General features: G+C 40.4%; 3 protein-coding genes across 3 annotated transcripts; 2 read left to right on the top strand and 1 right to left on the bottom strand.

The window, feature by feature from the left end:
• Positions 1-2,601, top strand: gnpda1 (glucosamine-6-phosphate deaminase 1). The gene is made up of 6 exons (XM_056439341.1): positions 1-179; positions 585-686; positions 783-965; positions 1,077-1,261; positions 1,418-1,592; positions 1,734-2,601. The coding sequence occupies exons 1-6, from the start codon at positions 56-58 to the stop codon at positions 1,796-1,798; spliced, it is 834 nt and encodes a 277-aa protein (XP_056295316.1). The 5' UTR covers positions 1-55; the 3' UTR covers positions 1,799-2,601.
• A 414-nt stretch (positions 2,602-3,015) lies between these two features.
• On the top strand, positions 3,016-11,189 carry ndfip1 (Nedd4 family interacting protein 1). Its single transcript, XM_056440231.1, has 8 exons — positions 3,016-3,184; positions 4,138-4,231; positions 6,778-6,917; positions 7,045-7,132; positions 8,394-8,518; positions 8,666-8,732; positions 8,826-8,934; positions 9,636-11,189. Exons 1-7 carry the CDS (start codon positions 3,149-3,151, stop codon positions 8,930-8,932), a joined length of 657 nt encoding a protein of 218 aa, XP_056296206.1. The 5' UTR covers positions 3,016-3,148; the 3' UTR covers positions 8,933-8,934; positions 9,636-11,189.
• Positions 11,190-11,908: 719 nt separating this feature from the next.
• On the bottom strand, positions 11,909-18,332 carry fgf1a (fibroblast growth factor 1a). Its single transcript, XM_056440232.1, has 3 exons — positions 17,554-18,332; positions 12,735-12,838; positions 11,909-12,510 (listed from the first exon to the last, which is right to left on the bottom strand). The coding sequence occupies exons 1-3, from the start codon at positions 17,720-17,722 to the stop codon at positions 12,310-12,312; spliced, it is 474 nt and encodes a 157-aa protein (XP_056296207.1). The 5' UTR covers positions 17,723-18,332; the 3' UTR covers positions 11,909-12,309.
• Positions 18,333-18,336: the final 4 nt, after the last annotated feature.

Here is an 18,336-nt window from a genome sequence, read left to right as displayed (position 1 = left end):
TGAACTCCTTCAGAGGCTGACCGTTCCTCTGCTCTGTGCGTGTCTCTCCAGGACGATGAAGCTGATCATCCTCAACGATTACGACCAGGCCAGCGAGTGGGCTGCGAAGTATATTAGAAACAAGATTTTATCGTTCAGACCTGGCCCGGACAGATATCTCACCCTGGGGCTTCCCACAGGTGAGTTGGACCTGGCCACCCCGCACAACTGGGCTTTTTTGTTCAAGATTGTACTTGGCTTAATCCGTGAATATAAAAATGGAAATGTGTGTACACGTATTATTAAAATGTGTCCTGCAAAAAGTAAAATGTGTGTTGCATGGACCTGTAAGCACGATTTTAAGGTTTTACCTTGTCTTCTTCATGCAAATGTGAAGATTTAAATCAAATAATATATATTATTGTGTGACATTTTGTACATACCCTTTAAATATTGCAAACAGCCAGTAAAGCCAAATTAAACTGGTGAATAACAACATCGAAGTGTAAGAAGAGGAAACTGAAAGGATCAAGTACCCATGCCCACTAAGAACGGTACTTTCCCACTCTGTTGCTATAGTTTTATGAGCTTGTGTCTGTCTTCAGGAAGCACCCCCATGGGTTGTTACAAGAAACTAATTGAGTACTACAAGATGGGCCAAATCTCATTCCAGTACGTCAAAACTTTTAACATGGATGAATATGTAGGTAAGTCTTTATCGTTCTCTCTCTACACATAATGCGTTTGGGGAATTATTTAAAGCTGTGGTCTTGCATAATAAACTGCCAATACATCCTGTGTAGGACTTGCCAGAGATCACCCTGAGAGCTACCACTCCTTCATGTGGAATCACTTCTTCAAGCACATCGACATAAAAGCAGAGAACACCTACATCCTAGATGGCAACGCTGCTGACCTGCAAGTAGAGTGTGTAGCATTTGAGGAAAAGATAACCGCTGCAGGCGGGATCGAGCTTTTTGTCGGAGGTCAGCAGGTCACATGGCGATCATGAATGTTGCAGAAATGCACATTTACAGATTTCATATTCTGGTATTAAGTGGTGACAGAAATTAAAAATGCTCCTCCTGTCCTGTCAGGTATTGGACCAGATGGCCACATTGCCTTCAATGAGCCTGGTTCAAGCCTGGTTTCCCGGACCAGGGTGAAGACCCTGGCAAAGGACACTATCATTGCTAATGCTCGATTCTTTAATGGAGATCTGTCAAAGGTGCCCACCATGTCACTGACTGTGGGAGTGGGCACAGTCATGGACGCAAAAGAGGTTAGAAGCTTAGAAGATTTAAGATACCATTTGTTATCAAAATCAGTATAGTGCATTGCTTAACAACCTTGTTATCTTCTGATGATAAAACACCAATTGCAGGTTGCTCTTGCTCAATCACATAGGCCACAGGTCACATTTAAAATGTCTTCTCAGGTCATGATTCTCATCACTGGAGCACACAAGGCATTTGCTTTATACAAAGCTATAGAGGAAGGTGTGAATCACATGTGGACAGTGTCTGCTTTCCAGCAGCACCCGCAGACAATTTTTGTCTGCGATGAAGACGCCACCCTGGAACTGCGGGTCAAAACTGTTAAGTACTTCAAAGGTGAGACTAAATGACAAAGCCACAGTGGGTTGTAATTTATTAAAAGTGATATATAGGAGTTTAAGCAGTTTGCATTAAGCCTGGATATTTGTAATGAAGGCGCTAATCACAGAAAGTATTCTAATTCTTGTTTTTTCCTAGGGATGATGCATGTCCACAACAAGCTGGTGGAGCTACCTCCCTCTCTGTCAAAGAAGAACTGTTAATCCAAACTCTGTTGATTTTATGAGGCATTCTTTTCATAACTTGAAAGGGACAGTTTAGCACAAAATCAAAAGCCATATGTTCCCCCTTATCCCTTAAGTTGTGCTATTTATTAATAGGTCCAACATTAATTATCTTGATTTCTGAAATAAGACTATTTTTGGGGGCGCTTTGAGCACCACAAGCAGAGTGTCATGTAGTGCAAAACTAGCTAACTCACAACAAATCAATGTAAATTGATAAGTAGCACTTTAGGTAATTGAAAATATAGGTTTTTGATTTTGGGAAGTACTGTCCCTGTAACAAAAAATATATATATTCTGATGGAGATGGTGAACATCAAGCAGTGCTTGGAGTTGACTTCAACTAAATCTTGTCGAAATAATCAAGTGCTTATTGTGCAGGATATTCAGGTTTTCATGTGTTTGTTCATACAGCTTTGCTTCTCATTTGCTCTTTTTGGGAATGTGCATTTGATTGTTAATCTTTGGATTTCTGCGATTGTGGATAGTGTGGTATTCAGTCTGTTTCTCATGTCACATGACAATACGGAACAACTAGTGTGGCCTTTAAGTACTCCTTGTTCTTCTTTTTTATTGGAGATGTTGTTGTAATTCTTTCGGCTCTTCAAACACACAGTAATGTAAAATGTTGTTTTTACTCTACAAAAATGATCTGACAGGTAGAGTTCTTGATTACTTGACTGTGAAATATTTTATAAACAAATCGTGTGATCATCTCACACAATATTATGCATTGTTCATAAATGAATTACCTAATAATAAATATATTTCTGCACAAGCTACAGGGAGTTTTTGTTAACGTTTAATACTTGAAGTACATCTCACCTGAAGTAAATTTAACTAATAATAAACATTTTAATATATAAGTTTTACTTGTGAAAGTTATATTGTGGTATTGCAACTTGTATGCGAATATTACGACAGTACATGAAGGCACCATAGGACAAATATGGCGAAAGCATAACGCGCCCTCCTCTGTCTCTGACTGGCTTGCCCCGACATTCTTCCCCTAACCTTGACCAATAACACGCCTCATGCATTCACCTAACCAACAGATGAGGAGTAATTGTTGCTATCCAATCAGAGTTAGAGTGGGGTGGTTTCTGCTTTCGCCATAGTAGAAACCAATCAGAGGCAGAGGAGGGCGGGTCCTGGCTTCGACATAGTAGCAACGTCCGGGCTTCAAGATCGGAGGGGATAAGGAAGGAGATGGCGGACTAAGAGGCAGCCCTACCATTGCTACTGAATAGGCGAGATTCTTTTTACTCACCACATCTTCACAGTTTAAGTTGGAGGAGGACGTTTCAAACATTTTGCTCCTCTTCCACAATGGCAGAACAAAACGGCAACGTTAGATATCAAGAGGTACGTAACAGTTTACTGTCGCGGTAAAATGCAGTTAGCTCGCAGCTAACGCTAGCAGATCCCCTGTTAGCTAACAGTAACATTAGCTAGTCAACATTAGTCACTGAGGAAAACAACCAGCTCAACCGACATTTGTTAAGGGGCGGGCCCGAGTTGGCCATACATATCTTCAGATTATGTTAACCCGTTTCTCACACTGAAATACACTATACCGTGATTAATTTCTACACATATAATGTAAAGTGTTTGACGCTTAGTAAGTTCATATTAATTCATAACGTTAGCAAGTGTTGGCTCGCCCAATCCAAATGTGCAGTTTCACTTTGTCTAGCCTTGATCCGAGACCATATGAACCGATTACTCCACCTGACGGTGTCGTGTTAGTGTAGTCAGGAGCTCATACTCCAAACACGAGTACGGAACCTGCTCATTTATTGACTTGTATGTGCAAATGATGTGTGAGATCAGGCGTGCACAGCTCATAGTTCAATTGAAGCTATGTAGTTCTGTTGATTAAACTGAGATGGACCTTATTCTTTCTATTTGGAGACAATACTTATATTTGCAGATATGTTTATTAAACTACTTGCAGTATCAGTGATATTTCTTACTTTCCTACCCTAGAGCAGTTGGCACAGTTTTAGGATGTTTCCCTAAAGCTCTTGAGTCCTTTTCTTTTGTGCTCGTTCTGTACCAGGTTTAAGTCCACATTTGGTGTGCAATCTATGCACATTGACGAAGAGTTGGACAATATGTATAACACATTCTTGTTAAATTGTTATACAGGCAACTGTAATTGAATATGTCACCGTTTACAGATTAAACAACACAACATTGTTCTTTTATGTCAGAATATATGTAAAAAGAAAAGGAATATCCTCACATTGATGATGTCTAGTCCTTGCCATTTAAGTTTTGTTCTCATTTATCAATATCTTTGTTAACATCCTCAGCTGGTGAATGAGGAGGAACCGTCCCTGCCATCACAGGAGGGTCCTGCCCTGGACGCACCGCCACCATACAGCAGCATTGCTGCAGCAAATGCAGGTTAGGAACCGTCACATCTCTATTACACTGACAATTAACTCAGAACAAACACAATTTAGAAGTGGAAGTAATATTGAGATAAATAAAGACCATTGCCACGACATACTAAAACTCTTTACGTCTTTCATTGAAAAGTAAGTAAATAAGATTGGGGAAGCACTTGCAGTGCAATGGGACTCAGAAGCAAAAGTAAACTCCATAATAGTTCTTACCACAGTCACATTATTTTCATAAAGTAGGAACCTTCTCTGATTGCCATGGCTCGCATTTGAGCAGAACAAAGGCAAATCCTATATGATCACAGCCTCAACTGAATGCAGTATTTTATTGTTAAAGCTGTTTCAACAACTCCAAACAGGGTCTCAACTTATATGAATTCATCATGTGTTTTGCGTCCTGAATCTTGTTGTGCAAAGTAAAACAGCCAACAGATCAATGTACAAACAAGGATATATATATACTGTATTCCCTACTAAAATCTCACAAATGAATTAAGGTACCAATGCTTCATAAATTGTGTACTGAAGTACAGTATTGAATAAATATACATCGTTGGTTCAATCTTCTGCTCTAGCTTGTCCAGAACTGTTAGCCTTGGAATGAATAATGTAGAAGGGGGAAAAGCTTTTGTGCAAGGCCTTTTAGAAAGGCCTGATGGTTGTAATCTCACTTCTTAAGAGAGCATAGGTCAACACATTGCATAAGTGGGTCTAGCTTTGAGCTCTTCTTGGGTGAGTATATTGATCTTGTCCAATGTGGTGTATGTTTGAACAACCCAAAGGAGAAATCTGGAAATCTGCCAAATGACCCAGATAAGTCTTGGCATATGTGACCGAGCATGAATGGTAATGGATACAGATACTAACTCATCCCTGGTCTGGTTTTATAATTCTCTGCTGCTGCTTTTCTTTTTGAAGGAAATTAAACTAGATTATTGTCTGTGAGCAATCAAACAAACCTTCTTAATATCTGTTAACAGTCAATGTTGTATAGTTTCATTTCTGCAGTTATCTGCATTCTTGGATACAAATTTAATTCCATGTTGGAATCAAATCTTCTCACTTAAAATGTTTGATTATCCGTGACTGTTTTTATTTGCGTCTGTCACTTAGTAGAGATAATGGATACAAGTTGGTGATAACTGTTTATTTTGCCTGAATGTGCCAACATTACAAATAATAAACACTTGTTTAATCACTTGCTACTAAAATATGTAATTTTGAATTGATGTTGTTTCTAAACACTATCATTTTGCACTCAACGATGTTCTCAAAACTAAAATAAAAAAATTTAATTGTTGGTTCACACATCACAGTTAACAGGAAAAATGGCATCTAACTGTCATAAATATTGTAATTAGTCATGTACCTTGTCAGTAGGGATGGGTATCGTTTGGGTTTTTTCCGATACCGGTACTTTTAAAACGATACCGGTGCCTAAACGGTGCCTGAACCGATACTTTTTTTTAAACGCACAATGAGGACATTAAAAACCTCTTCGGCCATATTCCCTGTAGAAGCCGTTATCATGGAGCACCGACACACAACGGATATCAGACTGTTAACATACACAATATATGTTCTCCATTATATGATGTGATATGTATTGCCATGTGCAGACCTTATAGGGTTAATCCTGTCACTGTTTTGATGGGCAAAGAGAACAACCAATCAGAGGGTCTGAAGATGACACGTGACAAATAAAGTTTTGCTTCTGACAGCGAGAGTTACACTGAAACAAAGTGATGCCCCACGGTCTTTATTCCTCCGTCATTATATTCCGGGTATACAGCCGGGACCGCTGTACATCAACACATCTGCGAGCAGACTGTCACGCTCGTAGCTAGCGCTAGCTACGAGCTAGCTTAAACATGGTTATAATGGATAATTTATTATTTCTTGTGCTACTTTTATGAATGCAAGACTTGCAATCAACGATACGGTACTAATCTGAGTTCAGGCGGCTCGTCATCATCGGTCTCCACGTGTTCAGGGGGACCGGTGACGGTCTCCCCATCGCGCCCAGCCTGACGCTGGTGTGCTCGACACGGGCTCACGCCGTCACACACGGCGCAGCCTCCGCTGTCAGAGTTAAATATGAGAGGCTCGTAACCTGCTGACAGGGCGGAGTCACCTGAGAAGTTCACAACAATAGTTTTTTTCAATTTCAATCGGCTCAGGCACCGGAAAGAAGCACCGAAATGTGCGTTGCGTTTCGGTCCGGGTAATACCGGTTGTATTGGAACCGGTACCATATTGGCACCGGTTTCCGGTACCCAACCCTACTTGTCAGTTGATGACATTTCCTCTTCATATCGTTCCCAATGAGATGAAACGACTTCACAACAATGTAAAGTGTAAAAAGTTATGGATGTAGCTTAGATGAAAACCCAATCTATAATAAATCAATGCAAAAGATCCTGAAAATGATTTCTCTTGTACATTGTAATGCTCAGGATTTTTATTAATCATATATTTTATTATTTAAACATTGTTTTGATACAAGACCTGTACTTGGGTGTATTGTAATTTGTGTTCCATCCACAGCTTTCTTTGAATACAAGGAAGATGGAGGAAGATTTCCTAATCCTCCATCCTACAGTGTTGCCACCACTCTGCCCTCCTATGATGAAGCTGAGAGAAGCAAAGAAGAAGCCGTCATCCCCCTGGTCGCTGGAAGAGTCACGGTAGGGTGATCATTTTCAAATGTGTATAAATATACTTTTTCATGTTCGAATACAAGCAAAACAAAACAAATTGAAGCTAAAAATGAATTCATGCAATATATCTACACATTTATTGCTGTTTGTGCAGGAGGACGACTTTGTGGCCAGGGATGACTTTGAAGACGCTGACCAGCTGCGAATTGGAAATGACGGCATCTTCATGCTCACTTTCTTCAGTAAGAACTTGTTCAGTGTTTCAGCACTTGACCTGTGGACTGTCTTCTTTCTAAAAGAGTCAACTGACTTTCACTTTCACAGACCCGTCTTGTCGTGAGACTAGTTATGTAGTTATCTGTAGCAATACGGTCACTAAACATGAAATAGATGCAGCCTTTGTTCATTCGTTGTGTCGTTGCTATTGAATAAAGGCTAGAGATGCACCGATCAGGTTTTTGGTGCCGATCACCGATCACTGAAATCAGTATCTACCGATAATACCGATCACTGAAATCAGTACCTAAGGTGAAAACCCCACACTGCCGATCCGATAATACCGATCACGGTGTCGATTGAAGCATTCTATTTATTGTGTAGCATTATTGCCTAGGACTGAGGAAATGCATATATAAAGCACCTCAAACATTAAAGAAATTATCGATTTCTTTAAACATTTAGGACTTTTACTTTGAAAAATTTCCTAATTGATACATTAAAATTGTTTGATTGCTATTGTAGGGGATTTCAGTTATGTATGGAACACATCTGCATCATTCATTTCCTGGAACTCTTGGGGAAATCTATATACAGGACTTTTTTTAACATACAAAAGTCTGACTTATTTTTATAAACTCTTCCTTGGTACAGTAAACATGTTTTAATGTTAGCATAATTTAAGCTAAATCTCAAACGATCTATAAAGATACAAAATCAGTTCATTGTTTACTTTTATATGTTCGTGTATGATTTGTCGACATCTTATTTTGAAAAATGGATGTTTCACGTGGTTCTTTCCGCTAACATTGCAAAACCAGATGTAGTCACTTAAATCCTTCCGCTAACTTTATCAAAACCCTTGCGCGCTCCCGATCGAATGTGTTTACCGTCAACATCAGTCTCTAGGGGGCAGACATGTGAGTGTCGGCTGAGTTGACCCAGTGATTCAACTCGGGGGACGCCGCTCGGTGCGTGAGGATCCCCTCGTGGACCTCTGACCTCTGTCGGCCCTCGCCGGGCGCATCGTCTCCGTTGCGGTGCGCGGCGATTGAAACGTCTCTGATAGTTCTCGCAGATGTTACGTCATCTGATCGGCCGTTTTGAGAACGCCGATCAAAACCGATAATGGGAATATCGGCCGATATGGATCGGCGCCGATCAGATCGGTGCATCCCTAATAAAGGCCCTTGGATAAAGGAAAGTATGACTTCAAAAGACTTGTTGGATTACAGATTCTGTTGGTCATGCTTTGAAAATGATTTGTTTTATTATATTTGAACACAGTGGCATTCCTCTTCAACTGGATCGGCTTCTTCTTGTCGTTCTGTTTGACCACATCAGCCGCCGGTCGATATGGGGCCATCTCTGGCTTTGGTCTGTCCCTCATCAAATGGGTTCTCATTGTCAGGGTAAGAGCTATATACTGGATATTCAGCGAAGACCAGTTTGGCTATTGGCTGTTTGATGTTGTGACAGTGCAGGTATTAATGGTCTCCGATAACTTCCTAGGATCACGTCTTGTGCACAGCTTCTAACTGGTTGTTCATATCTTCCAGTTTTCCACCTACTTCCCTGGTTACTTTGATGGACAGTATTGGTTGTGGTGGGTGTTTCTGGCCGTAGGTAAGTGAGACATTACTTAATTATTATTTCCCACATGATTACCTTTTTAGGCAATTGTATTATGTGGCATAACATCTTTTCTTTGCCCTGCAGGCTTCATGCTGTTCATCCGAGGCATTGTTAACTACTCTCGAGTGCGTAAGATGGCTGATCCCACCTATGCCACTCTTCCCCGAACGAGGGTGCTCTTCATCTATTAGAGGTACTGTGTTTTTGTTTTGTGGCCACACTCATCATTGTTTGTCTTTGGATACGTTAACATACACATGACTCCAGTTCCCGTGAGCGTTGAGATCAAGGCAAAGATGGGATTAAACTGTTTACTTACTACCCACCAAGTACTCTTTCTTCAGTAAATAAACCAGTCGGGCATAAGTCACTCAAATCGCTGATGGAGCATTTGGCCTTTGAGTTGCATTGTGGGTGCCATGGTTTTGAGAAGGAAGAAAAATACATGGAATTTGTAAAATAAGCTAGTTCTGTTTCTGCAGGGTTAATTATTTTTTCTTCAATCCGACGATGTTAAAATGTGGAATTCATCAGTTTGTGGCTCTGTTTCTTACACTGTTATCGATTTTACAAAGAAACATTAAAAAACATGAGTTGGTTGACATTTCTGTAAAAATTATTTTAGCCAAGACTAATAATTCTGAAAAGGAAATCACTCTTTACCGCCCAAGTAGAGACCCTGATGTCATGTGAACTGGGTTTACACATGACATCATCGTGATGATAAATTGAGTAGATTAATACAGCACACAAAATCTGGCTGAAGTTAAAGTATTGCCTTCATCTTGTCTGACTGACAATCTACAGACATCACACATCCTTGAATATTAAAGCAATACTTCTGAAGTCCATTTCTAGACTTGATTTGTTCATTTTCCCTTCACCTAAATCCAGGATATCGGATGTGGCAGAACTGGATGTGACCAACACAAGCAGTAACTCTGTGAAGACTTTCAAATTTGACGTGAAGGCACTTAACCAGAAGTCAGCCAGACCAATTCTAGATGAAGACGTCAATAAGATATTCAGGAAATATATCACTTGTTTTATTTTGAAACTTTATTAATGGAAAATGGTTAACTAATATTCCCTTGATGTACTCATTAGTGGCGAATGTGAAGTGCTATTTACATCTGTCTATATTGTATAAGTATTGCCTTATATCATTTGATGGTAGTGTACGAGCATGCATCTGCCCTTAAGGTCAATACATAGGGAGCGTCTCATGTTGGTGACACGAAGCCAACAGGAGTCAATACGACAGGTAGGTTTGCTTCAGCATGCAACACTCTTTGTAATCTGCACTAATCATAGTTTTATCGTGACTACTATAGGCTGTTTAGATACCACATACACTTAAAAAGCAAGCTTACATTGGGCTGTAAATGCTCTTCTACCACATCTTTCACTCACCTGTTGGCTTTAAGTAGTGTTGCCCTTTCTTTTTTTCCAAAAGGGGGCAGTGTTTGCTGCTTTTATCTTGTGAGAACCGTTCTTAAGGCCACGGTCCTATTAAAACAAACCATGCTTGTGAATCAAACAGTGTCGGTAGAGCACATTAAAATGACATTCATGTATCAGAAATTGTGAATTTCCTGTTTAGATATTTTGTTGTACATTAAATCAGGTAAACTACCATCTCATGAAATGTAAAATAGGTTACAAATATGATTTTAGAGAATCCTGTGTGAGTTTCTCATAATGAACCAGCCAGAAACCAGATGGCCACAAGTGAGAAACGTGGCAGCGTTTTTGGACAGTGACCTCATCAACCAACAGGATTTGTTTCTAGGCGTCTGAGCACATGTTCTGGTTCATGTCCTCAAAAAGCTCCGTTAGATGTAACCGCCTGACCTTTCCATGAGTCATTCATTGTCAGAGGAAAAGCTCTGTGACTCGGCTGTTTCTGCTGTTAATGATCTCACGCAGACATTTGGATCAAATTATCTTAAGAGTATAATATTAACTAAAATTCCATTTTTGGGCAGGTCTGTGCTTTGAGATTTAATTGACAGGCGGGAAAGGGATCTTTGTTTTGCTTGAACATTATTAATAAGGTGTTAGCTATGTTGTGGGAATTAAAACTATATCAAAGAATGTTGCATGCGGGTGCACATTTAGAAACATAGCCATTAAAACCCAGAGGACGATCATCGTTCGAAGTCAGACATAAAACAAGGAGCGACTGACGCAGTGGTTTCTGTTTCTATTGTGGAGGAAACGTTATGTCAGGATTATACAGTTTTTCAGGATTTAACAAATATCAATGGAAGGAGTTCATGTGGAATTTAGTCTTTTGCCTAATCGGTTAACTTCATTCTCCTGCCATGGCTTTGATAAACACCCATTATGCTTATTTCTGTGATGTAGAGCTACAACCTTGAGGTTTTGTGGTTAAGAAGCTGTACAGAAAACATTTAGTGTTAAATAAATGTCACTTTTAATGTTTGAGTTTTTCTGGATTGTACTGCATACAAGATTATATTATTTACAGGTCAGTATTGTGGAGCTAATTTATTTGGTGCGGAAAGGGCATGACAATTAAAGTGTGTGTGTGTCTGGCTCAAGATCCCAATACAGTGGCTGCTTTTATGTCTCTTTAATGGTGCACTGGGGCATTTTACACATTGGTGGAAGCAACGTGGAACTGCTGCTGGCAAGTGAGCAGCTCATGAGCCTTAGTTAATATATTTAATATACAGTGTCTTCTAATCTGCCGAAGCATGACCACCAAAGCGTTGGTTGCAGAACTGTTGAACTAGAGAGGACTTTAAGCACATAACTTCCAACATTCTCAATTAACTGGGTACAATGTAATTTATCACTCGTCAGTTCAATATTTGATGGTCTAGACAACTTTAATAACTATGTAGGTCACTAAACCTGTATAACCTAATCATCCAACATGCCCTGAGAACCACAGACATAATCTTTAAATCAGTGCCTAAGTTTATTATCCGGTTTTGTTTTTTTTCTTCTGTGCAACAAGAAGAGCTTCCAGCCAAACTGGGACGCTGTGTTAGTGGACGAAAACATGACACTTGTTTTTGTAGCTCTGATGGAAGCGGGTCCTCGCCCTGATGAGTACACTTTAGATGAACATAAAGACTGCAGTTTCTCCTCTTCGTAACCAGTGCCATATCAACTATTTTCACACAACTTCTTCATTGTTTTTTAATTTTATTGATTTATTTGCACAAAAGAAAAACAGTACAAATGTAACATTATTAAAAGACACACAAATGAGTGCAGGTGAGGAAAGAAACCCAAAGGGCTAATACAAGGGTCTCACCTAAAGTAAAGCACTTGAGTAATAAACAAGAATAAAGCTAAATGGGGAAAATCATACATAAGACACGATAAAGAAGTAACATATCGATAACAATACATGTCATCAACAAATACAAAACACTATGTACATGATGGCTCAGTGTTGATTCACCAGGCTGGGCCTTAGTATATGTTTGAAGATGCTGCGTGAAGATGAGGAGTTAGCAATACGAATTTTGAAATGGTGAAAGAGAATCCATTCAGATTGAGGTTTCGCTGTGCGATGAGCCGCTCGTCTTCACTCTCTGGAGTCACCGAGCCGTCGGGGCAGAAAGAAGATGGCCTTCTGTCCGATGTGAGTTCTTGAACCCAGTTTAGGTCTCCCGTTCTTTTTCAGCGCTACATACCAGTTCCTCGTCTGATATTTCTGACTTGCATATGTGTTGTAGTGGTTCTCCTCCAGCTTCTCCAGAAAGTAACATTCATCGGTCACTGTGGGCTGAGATGTGAACACACACACAACATAATACAATATAAGAACAGCTGATGGCTTTTTTGGGCGGTGTTAGTGGTTTAAGATATAACAAAAAGTTGAAAGAATTGTCACCAAAGAGTGCTGAATCATTAACAACATATTTCATGGAGCATTCATCAACATTTGCCTGCATCGTTGGGTTCAGTTTACTGCTTTACTGTCATAACATCTCCAGGTCTGATACTCACTGAACTGTACAATCGGCCCTCGTCACTCATGGCCAAATATCGCCCGGCTTCTGTTCCTTGGACGACCACGACACCTCTATCCACAGCCTTGAGCTTTAACACAGCTGGAAGAAGAACATGTGACAATTAATAACACCGCAACTCCCTTTACAAATATAACAAATGGCAGCTAAACTGTTGAGACGTCTGTTAGTTTCCTTATAGCATTGGTGAGCTGACGGGTGAACAGACATTTAAACTATTTAAATCCTTTTTCTTGAGCTGAACGGCCAAAAGAATGATAGCCAGTGCACCATCTCATAATAATGGTGCAGAAATACATTTGAGAGAAGATGATAAGAGCTATGTTTTTAGAGTCTAACCAGGCAGTTACCATCACCATGGTAACCTGTAAGTGATGCCAGACAGACACATGTGACTGAGATGAGCTAATTAGGGAATTGACATGTACATTTTCAGGCTTCTGTCTTATACTGTCAGCAAAACACTTAAAAAAAATACATTAACAGTATTTTTGTTTTAACTTTAAAGCCAGCAACAGTACTACATGTCTTCAAATGGTTTGGATAGAACATTTGAGCATATAGGTCCTTTTCCCAGCAGCCATTTTGATGTGTCACAGGGTCGTCGTGGATGTAATCGACTAGATTAATTATGGTCCCATCCTATAGAGGGTGTGACAGGCATGCCAGTGAGCCAGCATGCACAATGCCAACAATTAATGTTTTCAATTACACCTGTGGTTCCTGTGCAATGACCTGCTGGGAGAAAGGCCAGTTACACCAGTTTTAGCTTCCCTTCATTGTGCTGCAGTAATGAGTCCTAAAACACCAAAAATGATTCAGCATGTTTGCCCTTCCAGTTCTCTCATCTCAAAGTCAATGTTTGTAATAAATCAAAGCCTTTTTTCTGCCAGGCTTTGGCCTTTTGTTGAGGGAACCTGTGCAACGCTTACTTCTGTGGATAGTATAAAACTGGTTCTCAAATAGGGGAGGTGAGATTTAAAAAATATATATTTAAAATCAGCTTTTATTCCAAAATCCTTTAAACATATTTCACAGGGGATACATTACTGAAAAAAGGTTGAGAACCACTGATCTAAATGCATCATACCTGCAGCCGTCTAGTGATTCTGTCTTTCTACTGTGCCCCCTGTAATGGAATAACCTCCTCACGATGAGTCTAGTTCTGTCGGTTTCTACTTAATTTAAGCTTCAAATGGGTCACATGGTCATTTTCCTCTTCTGTACATTGTACTACCTCTGCATTTTTCCAGCTAAAGAACACATTGTGCTTTTTTCTACCTGTTAAAGTACAATGCATGTCATCTTTTAGTGTTTTCCCTTCATTCATTTTAAACTTTTCACCATTCGAAAGTTTTACAGTTTAGCCTCTAGCTGTTCTGTATTCAGCTCTTAGCGGTTTGAGGTAATGCAGTTCACCAATGAATTTTTCCAGTTTTAGTTCAGTCCAGTGCAACGTCTTTGCACTTTAATACTTCTGTATTTTCAGCTCACAAAATGTACACACATGTTCTGCTGTAAATTTATTGTCCAGTTTTATTTTATTTGTTTATTTGACAATGAAAAATGAACTGCTAATAAGCCAGAGTAACCCTAAAAAGCTCATTAACCATCTGTTGACCAGATGATAAAAAACCTCAATTAAATATCTCAAAATTCATATACAAAAGCTAATAGAGTTTCACAAAATATTAGTAAATAATGAAAATTTTAAGATTTATCATTCAGTTCATTTTATATAGCCCAGTATCACAAATTACAAATGTGCTTTACAATCTGTACACATATGACATCCCTGACCTTTGACCTCACATCTGATCAAGAAAAACTCTCAAAAAATAGGAAAAAAACTTGGGATGCTCCGATCTGATCGCCGCCGATCCATATCGGCCGATATTCCCATTATCGGTTTTGATCGGCGTTCTCAAAACGGCCGATCAAACTTGGCCGATCAGATGACATAAAATCTGCTAGAACTATCAGACGTTTCAATCGCGGCGCATCGCAACGGAGAAAATGCGCCCGGCGAGGGCCGGCAGAGGTCAGAGGTCCACGAGGGGATCCTCAAGCACCGAGCGGCGTCCCTGTCCCGCCGAAATGCGGTCAACTCAGCCTCGGATCTCCGTGGTCAACTCAGCCGACAAATAATGTCTGTGCCCCGATAGACTGATGTTCACCGTACATGCATTTGATCAGGAGCGCGCGAGGGTTTTGATAAAGTTAGCGGAAGGATTCACGTGACAACATCCGGTTTTGCAAAGTTAGTGGAAATAACCACGTGAAAAAACATCCGTTTTTCAAAATAAGATGTCGACAAATCATACACTAACAAATAAAAGTAAACCATGAACTGATTTTGTATCTTTATCAGTGGTGGGCCGTCAGGGCCAGCAAGGCCTTCTCTGCTGGCCTAAACATCATCAGAATATATATTTTTTTCTAAATATATTTTCCCACAAATATGTATACAATTATTTCCCAGAGTAAGAGTTATTCTCTTAATTTCATAGCTTTCCTCTTGGTTGCACTGCTGCCAGCCCCAGGTTGAGATTTGGAGGGCTGGTCTTTATGTTAGATCTTTTATCCAATCATATTCAGCCATCGTGTGTTGCCAGGGGGCTAACATCTGCCCGTAGGCCTGCAGAATCAACATTGCGGGCGTTGGTAGCTTAAAGTGAATGGGAATGAACATTTTGTGTCAACCAATCAGCTTTAGAGTTGGCTCCTCTAGGCCTTCTAGCTGGCCCCGGAACCGGCACAGGAGCCAGCTAGCAGGCGTAGTGCTGCACGTCTTTTGATTGGATTACCAATATTGAGAGGCGGGGCCTATGGGCAGGTATATGCAGAACCTCAGAACTAGGAAACTGAATTTGATAAACGAAATAATTCGCGTACTACTAAGCTGTTTGTTCAACCCACAATGGCGGAAGGAGGAGAAGATATCGATTTGGTCGAGGATATAATTATAAGGCCATTCTCAACGAACTTTAAGACCGACGCCGACGCTACAAAGCCCGTCACAGGCGGGACAGGGGCTCGCTCGCCACTTTCAAAGTTCCAACTACGAGCGCTACCAACGGCTCACAGGCTCCGAGAAGCTCTGCACACCGGACTGCTGGGAATGCCTGTTGCAAGTGATCGATTTGGTGTTTGGAGCCACACTGGCTTTGCAAACTTGAGTTGTCTAACCAAGGCAGCAACGAGACACCAAAGTACGGCTCGGCACCTACAAGCAATGGTGCTTTGAAAACTTTTGGGGACACGGAGCGGATCTACAGATCAACGAACAAGCACGCAGGGCAACGGAGCTGCACAACGAAAAGGTGAAGAACAAGAGGGACATATTGAAAAGACTCATTAATTGTGTCATGTGTTTGGGTAAACAGGAACTTTCATCTTCATCATCACGGTGAAACTGCTCTGGTGACAATGCGCTGTTTAGTGAACACACCGTAAAAAGAAGTTGGACTTAAAGCTAAAAGTTTGTGGACCAGAAATGGATAGAAGAAGAATATTAATATAACTCTGTTGCACTCGACTATGTTCTTGCCTATTAGTTGAACTGTACTGTATTGTACTCTTCCCCTGCAATTCTCTGAATAAAAATGTCAATTTCAAGGTGACGTAACGCCTGGTTATACTGCGTCTCTGTCTAACTGTATCGTGTCTAGAGCCATGGCATCATAATGATAGTAATGAGAGGTGGATTAATTCGGGTGGGACTGTGGAGGACCTCACTGAAGGCCCAGGCCCACGGCACGCCACTGATCTTTATAGATCGTTTCTGAGATTTAGCTTAAATTATGCTAAAATTAAAACATTTTTACTGTCTGAAATCCCCTACACTGGCAATCAAACAATTTTAATGTACTACATTTTAATTTTAATTGTAAATACTTAAAATACAAAACCAATGTTGTTAAGAATAATTCATTTCATAAATAATGCTACACAATAAATAGAATGCTTCAATCGAGACAGTGATCGGTATTATCGGATCGGCAGATACTGATTTCAGTGATCGGTGATCGGCACCAAAAAACCTGATCGGAGCATCTAAAAAAAAAAACTTTCATGGGGGAAAAATGGAAGAAACCTTCAGGATCCCTCTCCCCGGATGGACAGAAGCAATAGATGTTATGTGTACAGAATGAACAGCATTACAGAGTTACAACACATTCAATGAATATTACAGAAATGTATAAATAATTATAGTAGGCATGGACCACGATCCAGACCTCCACAATCCATGAAACAGAAGGAGGTAGAGAGGACTGACAAAGTAAGACAACTAATTTGTTCATGTTTGTTGCATGACCTTTAATATATCATATAAAGGTCATTCCACAAACACATTATTGAGAAGGCCCATATTTTGATATCTTATAATCACAGTGATCTCCCCTTTTTTCTGGACTAATTACCAATCAAGAGCGGAACAATTGGCCTTCTAGAAAATACATATTCTCAAATGGGCCATATACCTCTGAGTTAGAGAGCACCATGTGTCCTAGATCTGTATATAATGTGTGTTATACCATTGTAGTTTTTACGTGCATAGCTCATTTAGCTTTCAGTCCCAGTTGATCGCAGGTCTCTGCTACCAAATGATATTTAGCATTTTATTCACTGAGTTCATTAAACATGATTTAAAACAGAACTTATCTTTTCAAAGCTTAAAATGAGCTGCATATACATTTATAATGTCAGTAACATAGCTTCCCTATCCCCCCCCCCCCCCCCCCAAGAATGACTAAAGGCCTGAAGGAAGTGAGCGCGTCATGCCGCAGCCTTACTGTGAGCGTCCCGGTCCTCCCTCTGGCCCTGCACCGTCCCGTCGGGGAGCATCTGGAGGTGATGTCCGCCATTCATGCAGTATAGGCGAGTCCGCCGCCTAAAGTCGCCCAGCGGGCCGCTGTCCACCGCCTGCTCCTGCTCGGACGCGAACACCTCCTCGTCCGTCATCCCGCTCGGAGGACGCACAGCTGTGTAATCAACGGGAAGGTTTCTGGAAGACTTTTATATTTCGTATGCGGAGAGTCAGCGGCCTCGGTCCCCTGCAGTGGTCAGGTGTCTCCATGCTCGTGAACGAGCGCAGAGATCACACATGCCGATGGATGCGCGTCCCCGACTCCTGGACTCAACCTCCATGGGACAATGACACGAAGACCACTGATCATCACATGCCTCAGTCCTGTTGTATGATTGTAGTTTGTTTCCTTTATCTAATAGCTCCTGAGTCATAAGAACAGACCGTTATAATCATATATAGGGCTTATACACTTATACTTTTAGAGGTGGAGAAAGTACTCTGATGCTGTTCTAATACTGTGAATATGGCTGTGTAGTTGCATCTATAAAAATGCATATTATATAAACAATTCGACACAAAATACTTTAAACTTAAAATAAACTACATTTGTCAGATAAAGGAAGTTGTGCACCTCTCGTAGTGATGGGACCTGATGCCAGATGTGCTTCAACACATTGAACATAAAGGTCATAAAATTCCAAGTCTTCTTCAACAGTCAATGAACCTGCGGTCATCATGGAAAAGCATATTTATTTGATAAACACAT

The sequence above is a fragment of the Pseudoliparis swirei genome, chromosome 19 (assembly GCF_029220125.1).
Source record: "Pseudoliparis swirei isolate HS2019 ecotype Mariana Trench chromosome 19, NWPU_hadal_v1, whole genome shotgun sequence".
Classification (NCBI taxonomy): Eukaryota; Metazoa; Chordata; class Actinopteri; order Perciformes; family Liparidae; genus Pseudoliparis; species Pseudoliparis swirei.
This window is presented reverse-complemented; position numbering and strand designations above follow the sequence as displayed.